The 18,623-nt window shown below is 44.2% G+C and overlaps 1 protein-coding gene across 2 annotated transcripts in view; it reads left to right on the top strand.

Annotated features, from left to right (window-relative positions):
- The window catches only part of LOC141250856 (solute carrier family 26 member 10-like), an 81,008-nt gene that overhangs the window by 39,244 nt on the left and 23,141 nt on the right, over window positions 1–18,623 (top strand). For both annotated transcript variants that reach the window (XM_073670130.1, XM_073670124.1), the window contains exons 8-12: window positions 5,280–5,393; window positions 10,694–10,771; window positions 13,782–13,877; window positions 15,931–16,037; window positions 17,531–17,600. In XM_073670130.1, the coding sequence (XP_073526231.1) occupies window positions 5,280–5,393; window positions 10,694–10,771; window positions 13,782–13,877; window positions 15,931–16,037; window positions 17,531–17,600 (465 nt within the window). The remainder of the gene's footprint in view (window positions 1–5,279; window positions 5,394–10,693; window positions 10,772–13,781; window positions 13,878–15,930; window positions 16,038–17,530; window positions 17,601–18,623) is intronic.

Here is an 18,623-nt window from a genome sequence, read left to right as displayed (position 1 = left end):
GGAGATGCTGACTCGCCCGGAGGCTTGCCTTGAACCAGACGCTCCGGAGGAAGCCAAACAACTATGGGCAGAGAGGAGTCGACTGTTCCTTTACAAGGGGAAGTTGTGCCGCAGAATGGTTAACTCCCGGACGCATGAACTACTCTGGCAAGTAGTGGTGCCACGAAGAGACGCAGCCATGGTGATGGAGGCATACCACGACGGAGCTGGACACTTCGGGTGGAAGAAGCTGGAGTTCCTGCTGCGCGAGCGATTCCACTGGGTAGGCATGAGGGGAACCATTGAGAAGTGGTGCAGAGACTGTGGCCCGTGCAACCTAAGAAGGAAGGACCGTGCCAGCCAGAAGACTCCCCTGCAGTCCATCGTCACCCGGCAGCCGTTGGAACTGGTAGCCTTGGATCATGTAAAACTGACCCCAAGCAGAAGTGGCTACGTCTACGCACTAACCATCGTGGATCACTACTCCCGGTTCTTGGTTGTCGTCCCCGTCAAGGACTTAACAGCTCGAACAGCAGCGAGAGCCTTCCAGCAGCATTTCTGCCGTCCACACGGGTACCCGGACCAAGTGTTGACAGACCAGGGACCTGCCTTTGAAGCGGAGGTCTTCCAAGAATTCTGCACTCTGTATGGCTGCCGGAAGATAAGGACGACACCCTATCATCCGCAAACTAATGGACTTTGTGAGAAAATGAACCAGGTGGTAATGGATCTTCTAAAAACGTTGCCCCTGGAAGAACGCAGTCTGTGGCCTGAGAAGCTGCCCGATCTGGTGGACCTATACAACCACATCCCGGTAGGTTCCACCAACTGTACCCCGGCTTACCTAATGAGGGCAAGACCTGGTAAGTTACCTGTTGACCTGGAAATGGGAGTCCTGACACCCGAGGACACTTCACCAGAAGCAGACTGGGACACAGAGATGCAGCAGCAGTACCGGAGAGTACAGGAGAGCGTGGAGCGAAGTCTCTGTCAGGCTAGGGAAAGACAAGAGAAAACTTACAACCAGTATGCTCCCGCTGTTCCCCTGGTACCCGGAGAGCAGGTCTTGAAGAGGAAGAGACGGCTCCACAAGTTGGACGACCAGTGGGAGAAGGACCCGTACACCGTACTGCCCTCAAGCCACGAGAACCCGAAGGTTTGTACCATCAGTAAAGACGGAGGGGAAACTACAGCCATTGTATCCCGGGACCACCTGAAGAAGTGTCCCGAACAACTGAGGAACCCTGAAGAGGAACAAGAAGACCATCGACCCGTAGAGGAAAGGGAAGACATGGTTAGTACTGTGCTCGGGGACTTCCCTCGGTCTTGGACTCAAGTCAATGGTGCAGTTGTGGTACCCGTACTCACCTTCCTCCAACCAGCATCCCAAGCACCTACGGAGCAACAGGTAGAGCTGGAAGAACAGCCGGTCCAGGAGGCAGAAGACCCCACACCCGCAGACCAGGAGGATCAACCCTCTGCTTGCAGTGAGCCTGCCATATCCCTAGTGAGCCAAAGAGCCGGTAGACAGCTGCCCAGTTTACCCTTGACAGCTCCTACACCCTGTAGTTCAGGGCTAGACAGTCAGCTCCGTAGGTCCACTAAGGCCACTAGAGGCCAGTTACCCGCACACTGGAGGATTTAAAGTGTATAAATTGTTTTATTTATGTTTACCTGTGTATTGTTGCTTGTGTATAATTTTGTGTTTCTAGTTATTTTTAGGAATCCTTGGTGGATCTACCGGGAATCCTTGTACAATTAGTTGGAGCGTAACCCAGGATGGACTAGAGACTGTTAAGGACTCGGGGTAGGACAGACCCCTACCTGGTTACGTCTCCCTGTTTTGGTGAAATGGACACCTTTGTTTCTTCAAAGACTGCACCCGGTTACGGACATGCCGTGACCACCTTTATGTGTTTCTTTATTGTATTGTTATTGTTATATCTTGTTATGTTTTTCTAAAATATGTTTAGTCCCGGAGTACTAAATTTCACTAGGGGGGAATGTGGCACCCCAGGGGTCTGGTTTCCACAGTAACAAGCAATGTTATGTCTGAGAGCAGGTGGGAGGTCTCTTGGCCAGGGATCCTGTGCATGCCACACCTCCTGCCCAGTCTTGGGAGGGGAAGACCTTCCCCTATATAAACCCAGGGCTGAAGCAGGGTTAGTCAGTCAAGGAGAGTAGAGACAAGAAACAGTCACAGGAAGAAACAGCAGAAGCTCAGTGGGAGCAATACTACTACAAGTCAGGGGCAGGCAGCTGCAGAGCTCGCCCTGACTGAGAAGCTTTCTTACCGGACCCGGCGTCCGAGGCTGTGGGGACTAACTCTTACCCAGCAGCAGAAGCCGACCGGCAGGGGATTTCAGGTCCTCAGGCCCAAAAACCCGAAGGCACGGTCACACGCGTGGGACCAGCACCGCCATCGTGGAGCGGAAGCCATTAGAAGGCCCCGAGTCACCGGCCATACGGGTGAGCACCACACGGTACACTCAGGGACGTGGGCTACTTATATCCGCTTCTAGCAAGGTAGCCAGAAGAGTACAGTCAGTTTGGGAGGCCTACAACTCCGCCTGGCCAGGGGAGATCCCATCTGCTCAAGGACTGACCAGGCCCCGTTCGCTAGCAAGTACTCCGGGAGGGTCTATCGTTGTTACCAGTAAAGACCCTGAATTACACCGCACCGTCTCTGAGTGGTTCCTGCTACCCCCATTTTCCACGTCGGCTGCCCTGAGGCCATACCCCTCCCGTTGGGGGTTATACTATCACGCTGCACAATTCTACACCGGCCTCAGCGGTCTGCCCTGCAGCGGCAGCTCCATAGCTGCAAATCAACGGGTGGCGTAGTCGACACTCAAATAACATCTATCAAGACTGCCACACATCGCGTTTGACTCCCTGGGCACGGACCGGGTCCCCGCCACTCGGAGACTACAACCCTCATCTGATCCGGTTCCGGGTAAGCCCCCGTGCGCGAGACGCTGCGCAACACAGCAGGCCCAGGGGCGCGTCACATCCATACGGCGTACAGACATGGGCTGGACTATTGGGACACCTCTTATGTCAAATCCTTGTTGCAGTTAGAATATTAGCAGCATTTAACAGATATTGCATTCTTTATTTAGCAATATCCATAGGTTATTCAAGGGGCCACTAACCTGTGGCTCTGGAACCATATGTGGCTTGCGGGTCCATGATGTGTGGCTCATAGCCACTAGCCAGCTTGTTACATCAGCACCAGACTTAGCACACAACTGTGAAAGAAAGTTCTTTAGATGATGACTTTTGTAAGTAGTCTTGCACAGAAGAGCAGATCTGGATGCATTATATACTGGTGTGGAGGGTAAATATAGTAAACTGGAGATAGGATGATGCTGCCAATTAGAGGGTTGCTTGAAGCTGGGTGCAATAGTGTGGTGAGTGTGCTCGATGCAATAATACTGAAAGGGGGTAAAGCGAGAACCCCTGGATGTAAGCATGATGCCTAAAAGGAGGGGGGGGGTTGTTTTGATTTCCCTTGGCTGCTATTATATCGGGACTGTGGGGCTTTTGGTGTCATTATGGTGTAAGTGGAAGGAGATCCCACTGAATGTGACTCACGAACAATCTGTCAGAGCTAAATATGGCTCTTGAGGTAAGAAAGGTTGGGGACCACTGGGTTACACCATGGCATGAAATGTGATTTGGTTATCCACCTGTTTTTTTCATTGACTTTGATATTACACTGGAGTTAATCTAATTGGTGTTATGGTATAAGAATCTAGATTTAATTTTCTAGAAATTGTGGCAATATTTCTATAATCTCCAGTACATTTTAAACCTATTGTCAATATGTCCTGATATATGGACATATAGGTATATGAGGGAATCTTGGACCCCATTTCTTCTTTTTAGAGAACACACCTCTTACTACTGAAGACCCAATGTGACCTATATTTATCATCTTGTCCATTATTTTCGATCATGTGCAATTTAATTGATAATGGGAGGTGTCAAAGATCACAGCCGAGGGAGGGCGCGCTGAACCAACCCTCTGTTACCTTTTTGTCACAAACAGCCCTCTGCTGCCCCCTATCATCAGGACAATTACGCAATTGACCTACGATTAATGGACGACTGTTAATGGCGACTGTTACCACTACTAGGCTGATTATTGGGGAACTCACAGTGAGTGTATTGTATATATACAACTGATTCCGATGCATGCAATATATATATATACCTCAGTACGGTCACTACCAACTGCAAAGTAACCCGAGAAATATTATTAGCTGCCACCACCAATCGTTTTTACAGGCTGATTGAACTCCGGTTTCAACTAGCGTATGGCTTTGGGGTGCAGTTTACAGAATAAAAGGAACAGAAGTAGTACATTTTATATTTAATCCAGAAAGAAAGGCAGTGTTTACAAAAAAATATACAAAAGATTTTACAAAGGGGACAAAACAATACAGCATATACAATTACATAAAATAAAAAGGATTAACAAAAGAAACTTAATAAGCCTGACATCACTGCAATAGCTTCAGATTTATGGAGGAAGGTACTGCAGAAAGAAACAGACAGAACCACAGTTAGATGCACCTTCAGGGACTGACAAGGTCCAAAATTTGGCATTTGCCTTTTATTAGCTCCTAAATTACACACACACTTCCCCTTGATGACTCATAACAGGGCTGGTCATGGGATGTGGCTTCAGTGTCAGAAAATTATGAGATTCCCAATATCCAGGATATCTCTGCCCCTGGGGGTCACAGGCAGGAGATATTACCCTCATCTTTCCTATTATGATTTTATTTTTACACAGAGACCAAAGATGGCAGGTATAGCCTCGTCTATAAGGACATTATTGAATTGGAGGGATTCTGGCCATTGCCCAGCGATGTGAAACCATGCTTTGTGTTCGCCACTTAATCACGTTTCCGAAAATATGAGTTTCCTATCTATTAGATCGACACAGTTCTTACAAACCTTCCTTCTGAATTTCTAATAAGCAGACAAAGATCACAGAGTTCTTTCTCCTTCTCCAAATTCCTGGTGCAATGGCCTAACATCTGTTAGCCATTAGGAGTTTCCTTAATTACATGATTCCAAAGGAGGGGGTCAGTTACATAGAGAGTCATGGGGAGAAAACTTGTAGAGTGCAAGCTCTTTCTCTCATCTCTGCAAGGATTTTAATTTTCTCTATGACAGGAGGTGTCCTTATGTGACAAGTTCTATGCATTGGGCCACCTGATAGGCACTAATATTTAAAGAAAAAGGAATAAATGTTTTAATTTTAGCAGGATATTTTTGTTTTTTAGGAGCTGTTAGCTCATGGAATATCCAATATGGTCTCTTCCTTGTTCCACTGTTTCCCCAGCTCTGCTACTTTGGCTACAACCAATATTCTTGAAAGTGCTGGAGGTCATACCCAGGTAATATATAGATTATAGTGTATTTCTATATATCCATTTTGTATTTACACAAATGTAGCATTTTGTAACATGATACAGTTACCACAATACAGTAGGATTGGATATCATGATGCAGAAAACTGGGCATCTAACTTGACTCATTCAATGGCTCGTGCTATGTTAAAGGGAGTCTGTCACCCCCAAAACACAAATTCCGCTTCCAGAATTAGGGACCTCTCTCTCCTCTCTCTGTACAGTAAAGGCAATGATTACTGCACTAAACATATGCTTTCTCTAGGGGCTAAGTCTGCTATATGATCATGTGTTTAGCATTATTTGTATTTTTGGGGTGACAAACTCCATTTAAGGCTTTAATTGCCGGTAATCTGATCAATGACACTTTTTGAATATTTTTTTATACAGTATGTAATACAAATTCAAATTGAATCATTAACATATTAACTGAATTGAGCACTTGAATGCATATGATTGCCTTACAATCGCATAATCTGGCTATATCCTTCCTCTCAAAGCAATGTTTCAAAGAGAGAATACCAACCTAATACGGCATTGAATGGATGAGAACACTTTTCTTTTTTTCATTTTAATACGTAACCGTTGTTTTAATTTTTATCTTATAAAATCAATATATATGAAAATAATAAACTTTGTAATATATATATTATACTAGCTATTGAACCACCCGTTCTACGCCCGGGTGGCGAGCATTTTTATTGGCATATGGTCTCTCATGCTGGTATGTGCTGCCCCCCTCCTGGTATTTGTGCTGCCCCCATCCTGTCCCCACCATCCTATACTGGTATGCATGGTACCCCTCACCCCAATCCTGGTATGTGTGGTACCCCTCACCACCAATCCTGGTATGTGTGGTACCCCTCACCCCAATCCTGGTATGTGTGGTACCCCTCACCCCAATCCTGGTATGCGTGGTACCCCTCACCCAAATCCTGGTATGCGTGGTACCCCTCACCCCAATCCTGGTATGCGTGGTACCCCTCACCCCAATCCTGGTATGCGTGGTACCCCATACCTCATCCCTATCCTGGTATGCATGGTATTCCTCATCCTGGTGTGCATGGCACACCCTCATCCGAATCCCGGTGTGCGTGGCCCCCCTCATCCCCCCAATCCCGGTATGCGTGGCACCCCTCATCCCACCAATCCCGGTATGCGTGGCACCCCTCATCCCCCCAATCCCGGTATGCGTGGCACTCCTCATCCCCCCCAATCCCGGTATGCGTGGCAGCCCTCATCCCGCACCAATCCCGGTATGCGTGGCAGCACTCACCCCCCCAATACCGGTATGCGTGGCACCTCTCATCCCCCCAATCTCGGTATGCGTGGCACCCCTCACCCCCCCAATCCCGGAGTGCGTGGCACCCCTCATCCCCAATCCTTGTAGGCATGGCAACCCTCCCCCCCATTCCCGGTAAGCGTGGTACCCCTCAGCCCCAATCCCGGTAAGCGTGGCACCCCTCACCCCCAATTCCGGTATGCGTGGCACCCCTCACCCCCAATCCCATTATGCGTGGCACCCCTCACCCCTATCCTGGTATGTGTGGTACCCCTCACCCCCCAATCCTGGTATGCGTGGTACCCCTCACTCCTAATCCTGGTATGTGTGGTACCCCTCACTCCTAATCCTGGTATGTGTGGTACCCCTCACCCCCAATCCTGGTATGTGTGGTACCCCTCACCCCACAATCCTGTTATGTGTGGCCCCCTCATCCCTATCCTGGTGTGTATGGTATCCCTCATCCTGGTATGCATGGTACCCCATTCCTCATCCCAGTATGCATTGCACTCCATCCCTCATCCCCAATCCCGGTATGCGTGGCACCCCTCATCCCCAATCCCGGTATGCGTGGCACCCCTCATTCCCAATCCCGGTATGCATGGCACCCCTCATCCCCAATCCCGGTATGCGTGGCACCCCTCACCTCCAATCCTGGTATGCATGGCACACCCTCATCCCCAATCCCGGTATGCGTGGCACCCCTCATCCCCAATCCCGGTATGCGTGGCACCCCTCATCCCCAATCCCGGTATGCGTGGCACCCCTCATCCCCAATCCCGGTATGCGTGGCACCCCTTATCCCCAATCCCGGTATGCATGGCACCCCTCATCCCCAATCCCGGTATGCGTGGTACCCCTCACCCCCAATCCCGGTATGCGTGGTACCCCCCACCCCCAATCCTGGTATACGTGGTACCCCTCACCCCACAATCCTGTTATGTGTGGTACCCCTCACCCCCAATCCCAGTATGTGTGGTACCCCTCACCCCAATCCTGGTATGTGTGGCCCCCTCATCCCTTTCACACTGTACACACATGCAAAAAAAATAAACAGTTATGCTCACCTTTCTTCTCTGTACTCCAGCGCTGCTGCGTCCTCTTCTGCCGGAGGCCCGGGGAGGAGTGCGGCGCCGGAGCACCGCGCTGTCCGGCGCCATTTTGCTGAAGACACACTGTAAATGTGTCTTCAGTAAAATGGCGCCGGATAGTGCAATGTTCACGCGCCGGTCCGACGCCTTCACTCCGCCCCCCCGGTCTCCAGCGAAGAGAGGCGCCGAGGCAACGCTCCTCCCGGTCAGGTAAGTATGTAAGTATGGCGCCGGAGATCCGCGGTAAGCGTTCAGTGTCTACGCATACCGCGCGATCTCCGGCGCCATGCACCTCTTACCTGTAACGGCTGGATGCCTGCTTCTGTCTGGAGCCAGACTGCGCGTCACGCATTCGCAGTCTATCGAGGCTTCGGACAGAGACACGCTTCTACGATTATATTATAGATATACTGTATATATATATATATATATATATATATATATATATATATATATATATGTTATATAATATATATCAGAGAAGAAATAACTGGTGGACACAAACAGAAAGGGGCCCCTGTGCAAGAAACATATACGGGCCCTTTACAGTCCAATAGGTCATTCTAATGCACAATTCCACATACTTTGGAGGTGGAAATGGGAGCCCTTACCTTGTGGGCCCCTGTGCGGCTGCACTAATGATATGTCTGCCCCTGAGAGAAATCTAATCAGTAGCAGCTGTCATCTCCTATTTAAGTAATGTAGAGATCTGTCTTCACTGAATACAGATTTTACCTATAAATTGAGAATTTTGAAAATGAATGATGATGAGACCTGACCGAGAAAGAAGCAGATTTCTCTGCTAAGATATATTACAAAGTTGCTTATTTTCATGTGCACTATTGATTTATGAAATAAAAAGTAAAACGATGGTTACTCTTTAATGGATTTAAACCTGTGATTTTAATCCCTTAGTGGCCTGGGACGTATTACTACGCCCCAGGCCATCACCCTCGGTTCAGCGGGGGCTCCGGCACTGAGCCCGCACTGAACTGATTCCTATAGCTGACATGTGCCCACAACAGCCGTGAGTGGAATCGCGATCCACCTGCAGCTGTTAACCAGTTAAATGCCGCTGTCAATGTCTGACAGCGGCGATTAACATTGCCGGGCTAGAAGCGCAGCATTAGCCCCACCCGTCGGTGACCCCGTCACGTGATCGCGGGTCACCGATGTGTGGGCATGACAACCAGGGGTCTGCAGCAGACCCCTGTGGTTGTCATGTCTCGCTTGCTATGAGCGCCACCAAGTGGTCGGCGCTCATAGCACATGAGCATTTCTGCTACACAGAGGCGATCTGCTCATCGCCTCTGTGTAGCAGAGCCGATCAGATAACTGCAGCTTCTAGTCTCCTATGGAGACTATTGAATCATGCAGGAAGTGGATAAAAAATATTTTTAAAAATATGATAAAAAAAATATATAAAAGTTTAACCCCCCCCTTTTGCCCCATTTAAAATAAAATAATAATAAAAAAAAACACGCACACATATTTGGTATCACCGCGTTCAGAGTCGCCTGATCTATCAATATAAAAAAAGAATTAATCCGATCGGTAAACGGCGTAACGAGAAAAAAATTGTAAATGCCAGAATTAAGTTTTTTTGGTTGTCGCAACATTGAAATAAAATGCAATAACGGGCGATAAAAACATTGGAGTTATCCCAAAATGGTATCAATAAACACGTCAGCTCAACACGCAAAAAATAAGCCCTCACATGGCCCCAGATCCAGAAAAATGGAGACGCTACGGGTCTCGGAAAATGGCGCCATTTCTTTTTTATCTACTAAACTTTGGATTTTTTTTTACCACTTAAATAAAAAAGAACCTATACATGTTTGATGTCTACGAATTCGTAATGACCTGGAGAATAATAATGGCAGGTCAGTTTTAGCACTCAGTGAACGTGGTAAAAGAAACAAACAAAAAAAAAAATTGTGGAATTGCATTTTTTTTGCAATTTCACAGCACTTGGAATTTTTTTCCCGTTTTCCAGAACACGATATGGTAAAACCAGTGATGAATTTCAAAAGTACAACTTGTCCCTCAAAGAATAAGCCCCACATGGCCATATTGACCGAAAAATAAAAAGGTTATTGCTCTGGGAAGAAGGGGAGCAAAAAAAAGAAAATGGAAAATGCTCCGGTCATGAAGGGGTTAAATGAGGAAAACTGAAGTTAGACTACAGCCCGAAAGACATTGTACAGACTTAGAAATCCATCCAAATGAAGTTACTTTGTCCTAGCAGACTCCACCAAAACTTGTAAAAATAACAATGAAGGAGGTTTTCCGGTAATATACAAAGAAAGCTTCTCCAAAAGATCATCCCTGTATCCAGATCAAATTTGCAGTGACAGCTTTTATAGCTGTATCTATCATATACTATATATTGCCATTTTTCCTTGTTTATTCAATGCAATTTTGGGTGATAATCTCAAAAAGGCTCTTCACTGTAAATTGATGGTCTAAGCTCGGGATGACTGCTGAGCCTGAATAACCATTTACTGGACCTCAGCTATTGCTGAAAGTAATGTAGTCTCATTATTATTCTGATAAATTGGAAATGTACCCCTAAGGATTATATCCCTACCAATAAAGCATTAATGGTCGATTCTAAAGACTGCTAATGTACAGTATAAAGAATATGCAAATAATGCAATTTAATGTCATTTCATGAGAGATGGTGGCCACATGTATTCCTCTAAAAAATGAGTCTTATTACACACAACTCCTTTTAGGTGGAAGCCGCCACGATGATCAGGTGATCATAACAGGTCAGATTTTCAAGACCCCTGGCCATAAAACTGAATCATGCGAAACTATTTAAAAAATAATGGAACTAAATGTATTTTTTTGCACAACAAAAAATTCCAATAATCATGTGGATAATTATAAATAAATAAATATATTTTTAGCTTTCAGGGTTCTTCACTAGCAGTGTGGTGCTTGTTGTTTTGATGTGGGTTGGTCCACTCTTCAACTACTTACCAAAGGTAAGAAATCAAGAAATGGAATGACTGAGAGAGATCTTGGAAAACATTGATTTTAGCTGTATTTCAGAGTGAATGGTGTGTTCAGGAGCAGGGAGGAGCATAAGAAGAGGCTCATAAGTGGAGAAAGAAGCAGATTTCTCTTATAATACTTATTACAGTTTGTTAGATTTGCTTGTTCTATTGATTTATATTAGTAAAGGCTGTTTTTTTCAATCCGATAATTTATATTTTAGGTTTAAGTCATTTTCAATTTACATAACAAATATTAAACAAAATGAATCTCAGCACCCCATACCCAATAACGTATAAAGGGATTTAAATATATTTTTCAATATGAGAGTTTAGTCCAGTTCTTCATAGTCACCAGCAGCTGTGTTCAGCAGTCTATTAGTCCATTCTTCCAAACCTTAATACACATTTGCATATCCAATCTAGTAGTACCCACATATAACTGTATATAGATATATGGATGATAAAGACAGCACAATGGTAAAGACTTTAGTGTAAAGATACAAACACATTAAAGCTAGGACTACTAGGACTAACATTTTCAAATATATCAAAAGTTCTCTCAAATAACAATACACTGGATGGTACACCAGGGGTGTCAAGCCACGGACCCCATATCCTCTGAAATTTATAAAGAGCATTATATTTTATATATCTTTTTTTCCATTTTAATAATACCATTTAGCCATTTTTTAAATTCGACCACTGACGGGGGTGTAAATTGAATCCACCTAGATGCAATATGTTTCCTAGCCTGAGATAATATATGAGAAACTATCTGAGTAGGATCAAATTCTATTTTATCTTCTAACAATCCCAAGATTCATATTTTAGAAAGGCAGAGAAGACAATATATAACGGGAGTGCAGGAACCACTGTGCCAGGATCCCTGGAGAGCCTGGGGGGGGTGTGACTAGGCAACATCTGACTCTCCGCTAGAGCCCCTGATGGTTGGATTACTCTTGGCTCCAGATGGACAGTCCTCGGACGCACGCCAGCTGATCCCCAAAGGGGCAGGTAGATGTAACGGCCAAGACTAGATGGACTTGATAATTACAGGCAGGCACGACAGAAATACTGGGAGACATGGCAGGTGTGGACAGGTACGGCTGGTATACAGACTGGCACGGCTGATGCCGGCAGGTACGGCTGGTATACAGACTGGCACAGCTGATGCAGGCAAGTACGGCTGGTATACCGACTAGCACGGCTGCTGCAGGCAGATAAGTCTGGTATACAGACTAGCACGGCTGGTACAGGCAAGTACAACTAGTATACAGACTGGCACGGCAGGTGCAGACAGGTACGGCTAGTATATAGACTGGCACGGCAGGTGCAGGCAGGTACGGCAAGTATACAGACTGGCATGGCAGATGCAGACAGGTACGGCTGATATACAGGCAGGCAGGTGCTGGGGAGCACTGCTGATATGCAAACAGCCATTGGCTGGGGACACTTTAGGACGGTGCGCACGCTCCCTCCTTCTTAAAGGGACAGCACGCCGTTCTAAAGTGTCTCCAGCAGCCGGAGGAGGACAAAGTGTGGGACGGAGGCCATGGTGGTGAGTGAGTCGGCATCCCTGCTGGGGGAGGGGAGAAGCATGCAGGGACGCCGGCACAGCACAATACAAGCGCAATAGGGTCTTATCCAATAAAATGGTATAGGATAAAAGGATACGGTAACTGCTTACCTTGTGAAGTTGTTTGATCCACAACAAGAGTGTAAGAGACAATTATTTCAGCTGCGGCAACACCAACAGGTTGAAAACTTCAAAGTGGCAATCAAATAGTAGAGAAAGGTTGGTAAATCTGCGCTGCTGTTGTGTTGGTATATTTACAATAAAGATCAAAAAGCGATGTAAAAATTTCTAGATGGTTTTAATCTCAACGCGTTTCGAAGATAGCAAACTTCTTCCTCAGGAGAACTGAAGATTGTTGCGGTTCTCCTGAAGAAAAAGTTTGTTTTTGCGTTGAGATTAAAACCGCATAGACATCTTTACATATCTTTTGGATCTTAATTGTGGATAAGGTACCAGCAGCGAGGATTTACCGAAGATACATATTTTGAGATCTGCTACAAGCTCGATATTATAGACCCCTTTAATGATGGTCGGGATTCCTTTCCAGTATATCCCCAAACCCGAGCATTCCCAAAGTGTGTGCATCAAATTAGCCTCTTTCATATTGCGTCTAGGACACTTTGCATCGTACAGATTCCTATTTTATGTAGAAAACAAGTTGTCCTAGATTTCCTATGAATAAGAATAATTTGTGAGAAGTGTTGTGCCTCACTAATGGACAACCTTGTTATTAATTTCGAGTTCTATTGTCCATCTGTGATAGATCCCAAAGCCTGCTCCCATTTTTGTTTGGCTTGTATTGGAAATTGCATCAAATGTGAATTAAGAAGAAGGCGGTATATGCTAGAAATCTGACTTTTAGATGTACCTATTTCCATAACTGTCATAATAAAGGAATAATTATTAATTAAAAGAGGAGTCAATCTTATTTTCACATTGCCTGAAAGTCTAAACTTCAGATAATTAACTTAAGACTGAATTTCTCTTTAAGTTGTTTGAAGGTTTTAATGGTACCCCCAGACTGAACCTTATTGATTGTATAGATGCCCTTATCTAACAAGCTTTGAAAATCCTCTAATTTATTGAATTCAGAGAAATTATTATGAAACCAGATAGGGGATAACTCATTGCATCCACTCACACCCATAATAAGTTTACTTCTGTCCCAGACATTATAAATTAGTGCAAGCGTTGCACATTTGTTGCCAAGGGGTCAACAATATGAATGGGAATTTTCCATGCTGTCCCCATAAAATTAGTCATTCCACAATACTCAAGCTTTCCTCCTGATCAAATCCTCTCAAGTGTTGGATTTATGTAAAGTTAGTTAAAAAACACCGTGACCATTTCATCGTCTTCTCTATGTCTACATTACTGTAATATATGGTGCACTGCTAACCTCTATTATTCTTTTTTTTCCAGGCGGTACTTGCCTGTATAAATGTTGTGAGCCTCAGACAAATGTTCCTACAATTCCAGGAGCTTCCAGAATTATGGAAAATCAGTAAGACTGACTTTGTGAGTATTCCACAAGTTATACAGTACAGAACATTCAGGCTGGGTTTTGGGCAACAGGATATCACTACTTGTATTACAAATAGAGTGACAGTGACAATACAAATTGTCTCTTCAAAGAGGAAGAGGACTAGAACTCTAGTACCACCTACTAGCAGTAGCAATCCTAAAAGTCAATAGTGACCCTTTAGGATTGCTACTTCTTGTAGGTGGCACTAGAGTTCTAGTCCTCTTCCTCTCTGAAGAGACAATTTGCATATTTCCCAGAGGAGCATAGTGGCTTTAAAAGTCTCCTCAGCTTGACATGCTTAACATGTTACTCTCCGCAAGGAGAAATGTTACCCCTTAGATACCGGAGTGACAATACAAAAATCTGAGGACTTGAAATCCATGATGATTCTTTCCACTACTGTATGTGTAATGGGGGTTTGAAAAACTCTGTTATTCTGTGTCTTAAAGGGGTTGTCCAGTCTTAAGCTACAAGTCCACAGTCACGCTATGTCACATCGCGCAACAGCCGCTGTGAGGATTCTCCAGTGCCAGCACCGGGAGCAGGCAGTCATCTGACTGCAAGTATATGACATACTCCTGGGGCCACATTCTGACTACATGAACATGGCCTCACTCAATGCAAAAGTACAGTGCGTGCGCTGTGAGGATTCACAAGTCCGCAGTCACATAGAGTGACTGCAGACTTTTGCTTAAAACAGACAACCCCTTTAACAAAACCTAAGACATTGCTGAAAAAAATTCATTTCTGGTAAGAGCAGAGATAATTCCCTGAGTGAACAGAGCAGCCAGAGAATTTTAAAGGATTTTTTTTAAGATTTTAATGTGTATGACCTATCCTTAGACCTCGGGGGGCAGACGACCGTATTTTCAGTTCAAGTGAGATCTGACAAAACATCGGATCACACTCAGACCAATGTTATTCTATGGGGCTGTGCACATGTCCAATCATTTCCTCGGAGTGTGCCCGAGGATATCTCGCAGCATGCTCGATTTGGATCTGTAAATCGCATCATCGCACTCGGCCATGCAAGTCAATGGGTCTGTCAGAAAAATCAGACTGCACTCAGATGATATTCGAATGTGGTCTGATTTTTATGGTCTAAATGGAGAATTTTTTTCCACATCAGAGAAAATCAGATTGCACTATAATCACACTTTTATCAAACTCTGATCAGAGTGTGATTAGCATATATGACCTTGGATGAGAGAAAATACGGTGGTGTGACCCTAGCCTTAGGATGAGCCATGAATATTAGATCAGTGGGAATTTGACACTATGGAGCCTCAATGATCAGAGGTTTGAATGGTCTGTGCTGATATATTGAGCTCAGCAGCTTTTTCATTACATACACTGCTTCGTACACCACAATGGCGTATATCTGAAAGACCTGTGCTAAGTATTGCAGCTTTGTCTCGTTGAAGTGAATTGAACACACCTGCTACAAAATATGGAGCGTAGTCAATGTATGGAACAGCGTAACCATAAAGAGGCTGCAGCTTTTATTTTTAAAAAAGCCTCTAAAAATATGAGCTGTCATCAGATTGATTGCCTGAGGCCAGGGTCACGTGACCGTAGATTCTCTCATCCAAGAGAATTGGGCCGATTATGTTTATGACACTCCAAACTCTGATCCAAGTTTCATCAGTGTCAGCATAATGTGAGCCAAGTCTCTCAGATGAGAGAATCGTAGCACACTGGAGAAGATGGAAAACATTATTTCTCCATCTTCTCCATTGTCAGTACTCGGAAATTGGACTGCGTCAGATGTCATCTGAGTGCAGTCTGATGTTTTCCATAGACTTAAATGGGTGAGTGGCATCTAGTTTCAGAGTGAAATCGCAGCATATCCCACTAAATAACATTGGAACAAGTGCTCTCCGATAAAAAAGCATTTGTCCAATGTAATTGATGCGATGTGAGCGAGCTCTTAGACAGCAACTCAAATTTTTTTCTGAAAAAAAAAAAAATTATATATTACAATCATTTATTTCCTATACTGGATGACACAGATTGGGAATGTCATTACCTGATTTTGTTTTCCAGTCTGTTTGGGTGGTCACATGGCTGGCTGTGGTCATTCTCAATGTGGAAATGGGCCTTGCTGTCGGTGTAGTTTTCTCTATGATGACTGTAATTTGCAGAACGCAAAGGTAGGTGCTAAAAAATTTGTAGCCACCGCTGGAAGGATAATACTGAAGATGGATTTATACAGCTCTAGTTGAACTTTATAATAAATCTAATTGCAGAACTCTCCTGAAATCCTCCTACTGGGGGCTTCAGGCAGACAACATATTATCATTTAGGGCTCTTTCAGACAGAGTTTATTCTCATGTTCAGTGGCCATGTTGGGGCTTATGTCCGAATCCCCCAGCAGAACGGGATTTCGACATATACGCCGATGGGACCATTGACTATAATGGTGAAGGCGGAGTCACCGTGTGCTCTGTCATGAATCATTTTCTGCCATATAGGCTTATTAGATGTGGACACCAAAACGTTGCAGACTAGCTGTATGTTTCCAGTAGGCATATAAGGCTGAAAATGATGCACGCACCATTATAGTCAATGGCCTCATTGGCGTATACATCCAAATCCCCTTTTACAGGGTAGTTCGAATGTAAGTCTTGACGGGGCCACTGAACTTGGGAATAAACCCAATGTAAAAGGACCTTTATAGTTTTACTAAACTAACTTTCTTTTATACTTTGTAGTATCTTAAAAATTTTGCAGATTGGTCCAGTTCCAGGATGTTTAAATTACCATGCAGAAGTGCCCATTACTACAAGAGTGTACACATGGTGGTGTATGTGCTCAATACAAAGTCTTGGTACATGCACACATTCGGGAGCGGAATGTACAATCTTTTGAGCTGTCAGTAGGGGTCTCAGGACACGGACCCTATAGCAATCTACAGGATATTTACATATACAGAACATTTAAAGGAAATGTGTCACCAGATTTTTACTACCACCTCTAAGAACAGCATGATGTAGGGGCAGAAACCCTGATTCAACAGTGGACCTCTTGCTGCAGCTTTGATAAAATCATTGTTTTAACTTCTGCAGATCTATCAGATCTCTGAATGCTGATTGGCAGCTTTCTGTGTACACTGTGCATAGGTAGAAAGCTGCCAATCAGTGGTGGGGGTGGGGTTATACAGAGCTCATGAATATGGAGAACTACATGACAGCAGATTTAATAGTCGTCTAGTGATAATCTCTTGCTGATAAAACAGTGATTTTATCAAAAGTACAATGAGCAGCCCAATAAGTGACAAATCACTGGAATCAGTGTCTCTGCCCCTACATTATGCTACTCTGGGATTAGGTTACTAAAACCTGCTGACACATTCCCTTTAATTATAATCGTGGGGGAAAAGGGCAGCAAGGAGTTTGGAGATATATACCAGAAAAACAGCGCCTTAGCCACCTATAAAGATATTATGAAATTTCTCAAAACAGGATTTTGAATCTATTAATAGATAACAAAAATATATTTAGACACTTTTTTTTCTTGCTGATTGCATAATTTTATATAGTACAGAATATGGGAGCACAATACACCTGCGGCTGCTTTTATAAGCTCCTTTATCTTTCTCTTTACCGTTTATTCACCTTATTGCAATTTTATTCTAACATTTCAGAGCACAGTGTTCAGTTCTGGGAAGAGCCATCAATACAGAAATCTATCGGCCCATTGAACAAAACGACAAGGTACATACTTAAATACTTGGCTTTAGAGTACAGAGAACACACATTCCTTCATTTTAGTGTTGTGTTTTGTGTCTTTTATCAATTAGTGACACATCTTAAATACGTAATCCAGATATAATACCATAATAACATGTCATCACCCTTCAGTCAGTCAGTCACTCCTCTGCACCCACTGATCTCCTGCATGATAGAAAACTTTTTCTGGATGAATTTGTCTTTTGTGTACCGCAGGGATGCATTCATACATGCAGGCTTTTTTCTACAGTCTTTGCGCCAAATGTAAGAGGGGTAGAGAAAAAAAATATTCATCTTTGCTTTATTGTATTTTCTTATTAACTCCTGGCTTTGGGTAAAAAAGACATATTGATAGGGAATCTAGATTGTGAGCCCCGATGGGGACAGCGACGATAATGTCTGTAAAGCGCTGCGGAATATGTTAGCGCTATATAAAAATAAAGATTATTATTATTATAAAAGCACTAAACCGAAAACTGCTATACATACTAGACATGTGATTCCTGTCTGAAAGGGGTGGTATATGGCTGCATTTCTTACAGAAAAAAGCATTAGACTTGTCCATGGGTTGTGTCTGGCACTGTCGCCTAGATAAACGTGGTTGAGCTGCAGTACCACAAACAATCTGTAGACAGGTGTGGCACTGTCTTTGGAAGAAAGTCATCTCTGGGTGCTCGATGTCTGTTCAGCGCCGCTACGTCACTTTGATCAGCAGAGGAGAATGGACGTCAGTCAAGTCCATAGGGTGGTGGTAGGTGGAGATGCACAATCCGGGAATCTCCTAGTCTTTTATAGATTTGCAGCACTATTTATATGAAAATTCAAAGTTGATGTGCAAATTAGTTTTTTTTTTCTACTTTATCTATCAATATAATTAGTTTGGTGAAGCTAAGGCCGTGTTCACACAATGTATCTTCAAAGTGTTTTCCGAAAATGTGGTTTAAACGCTGTAATCTTACAGCATTTTTGAAAAATCTCTGCAAAAAAAACCAAAACACGTTGTGTGAA

The sequence above is a fragment of the Phyllobates terribilis genome, unplaced genomic scaffold (assembly GCF_046119375.1).
Source record: "Phyllobates terribilis strain yellow unplaced genomic scaffold, ASM4611937v1 Scaffold_2__4_contigs__length_985480577, whole genome shotgun sequence".
In the NCBI taxonomy this organism is placed as follows: domain Eukaryota; kingdom Metazoa; phylum Chordata; class Amphibia; order Anura; family Dendrobatidae; genus Phyllobates; species Phyllobates terribilis.
Note: the sequence above shows the minus strand (reverse complement) of the source record. Positions and strands in the feature narration are given on the sequence as shown.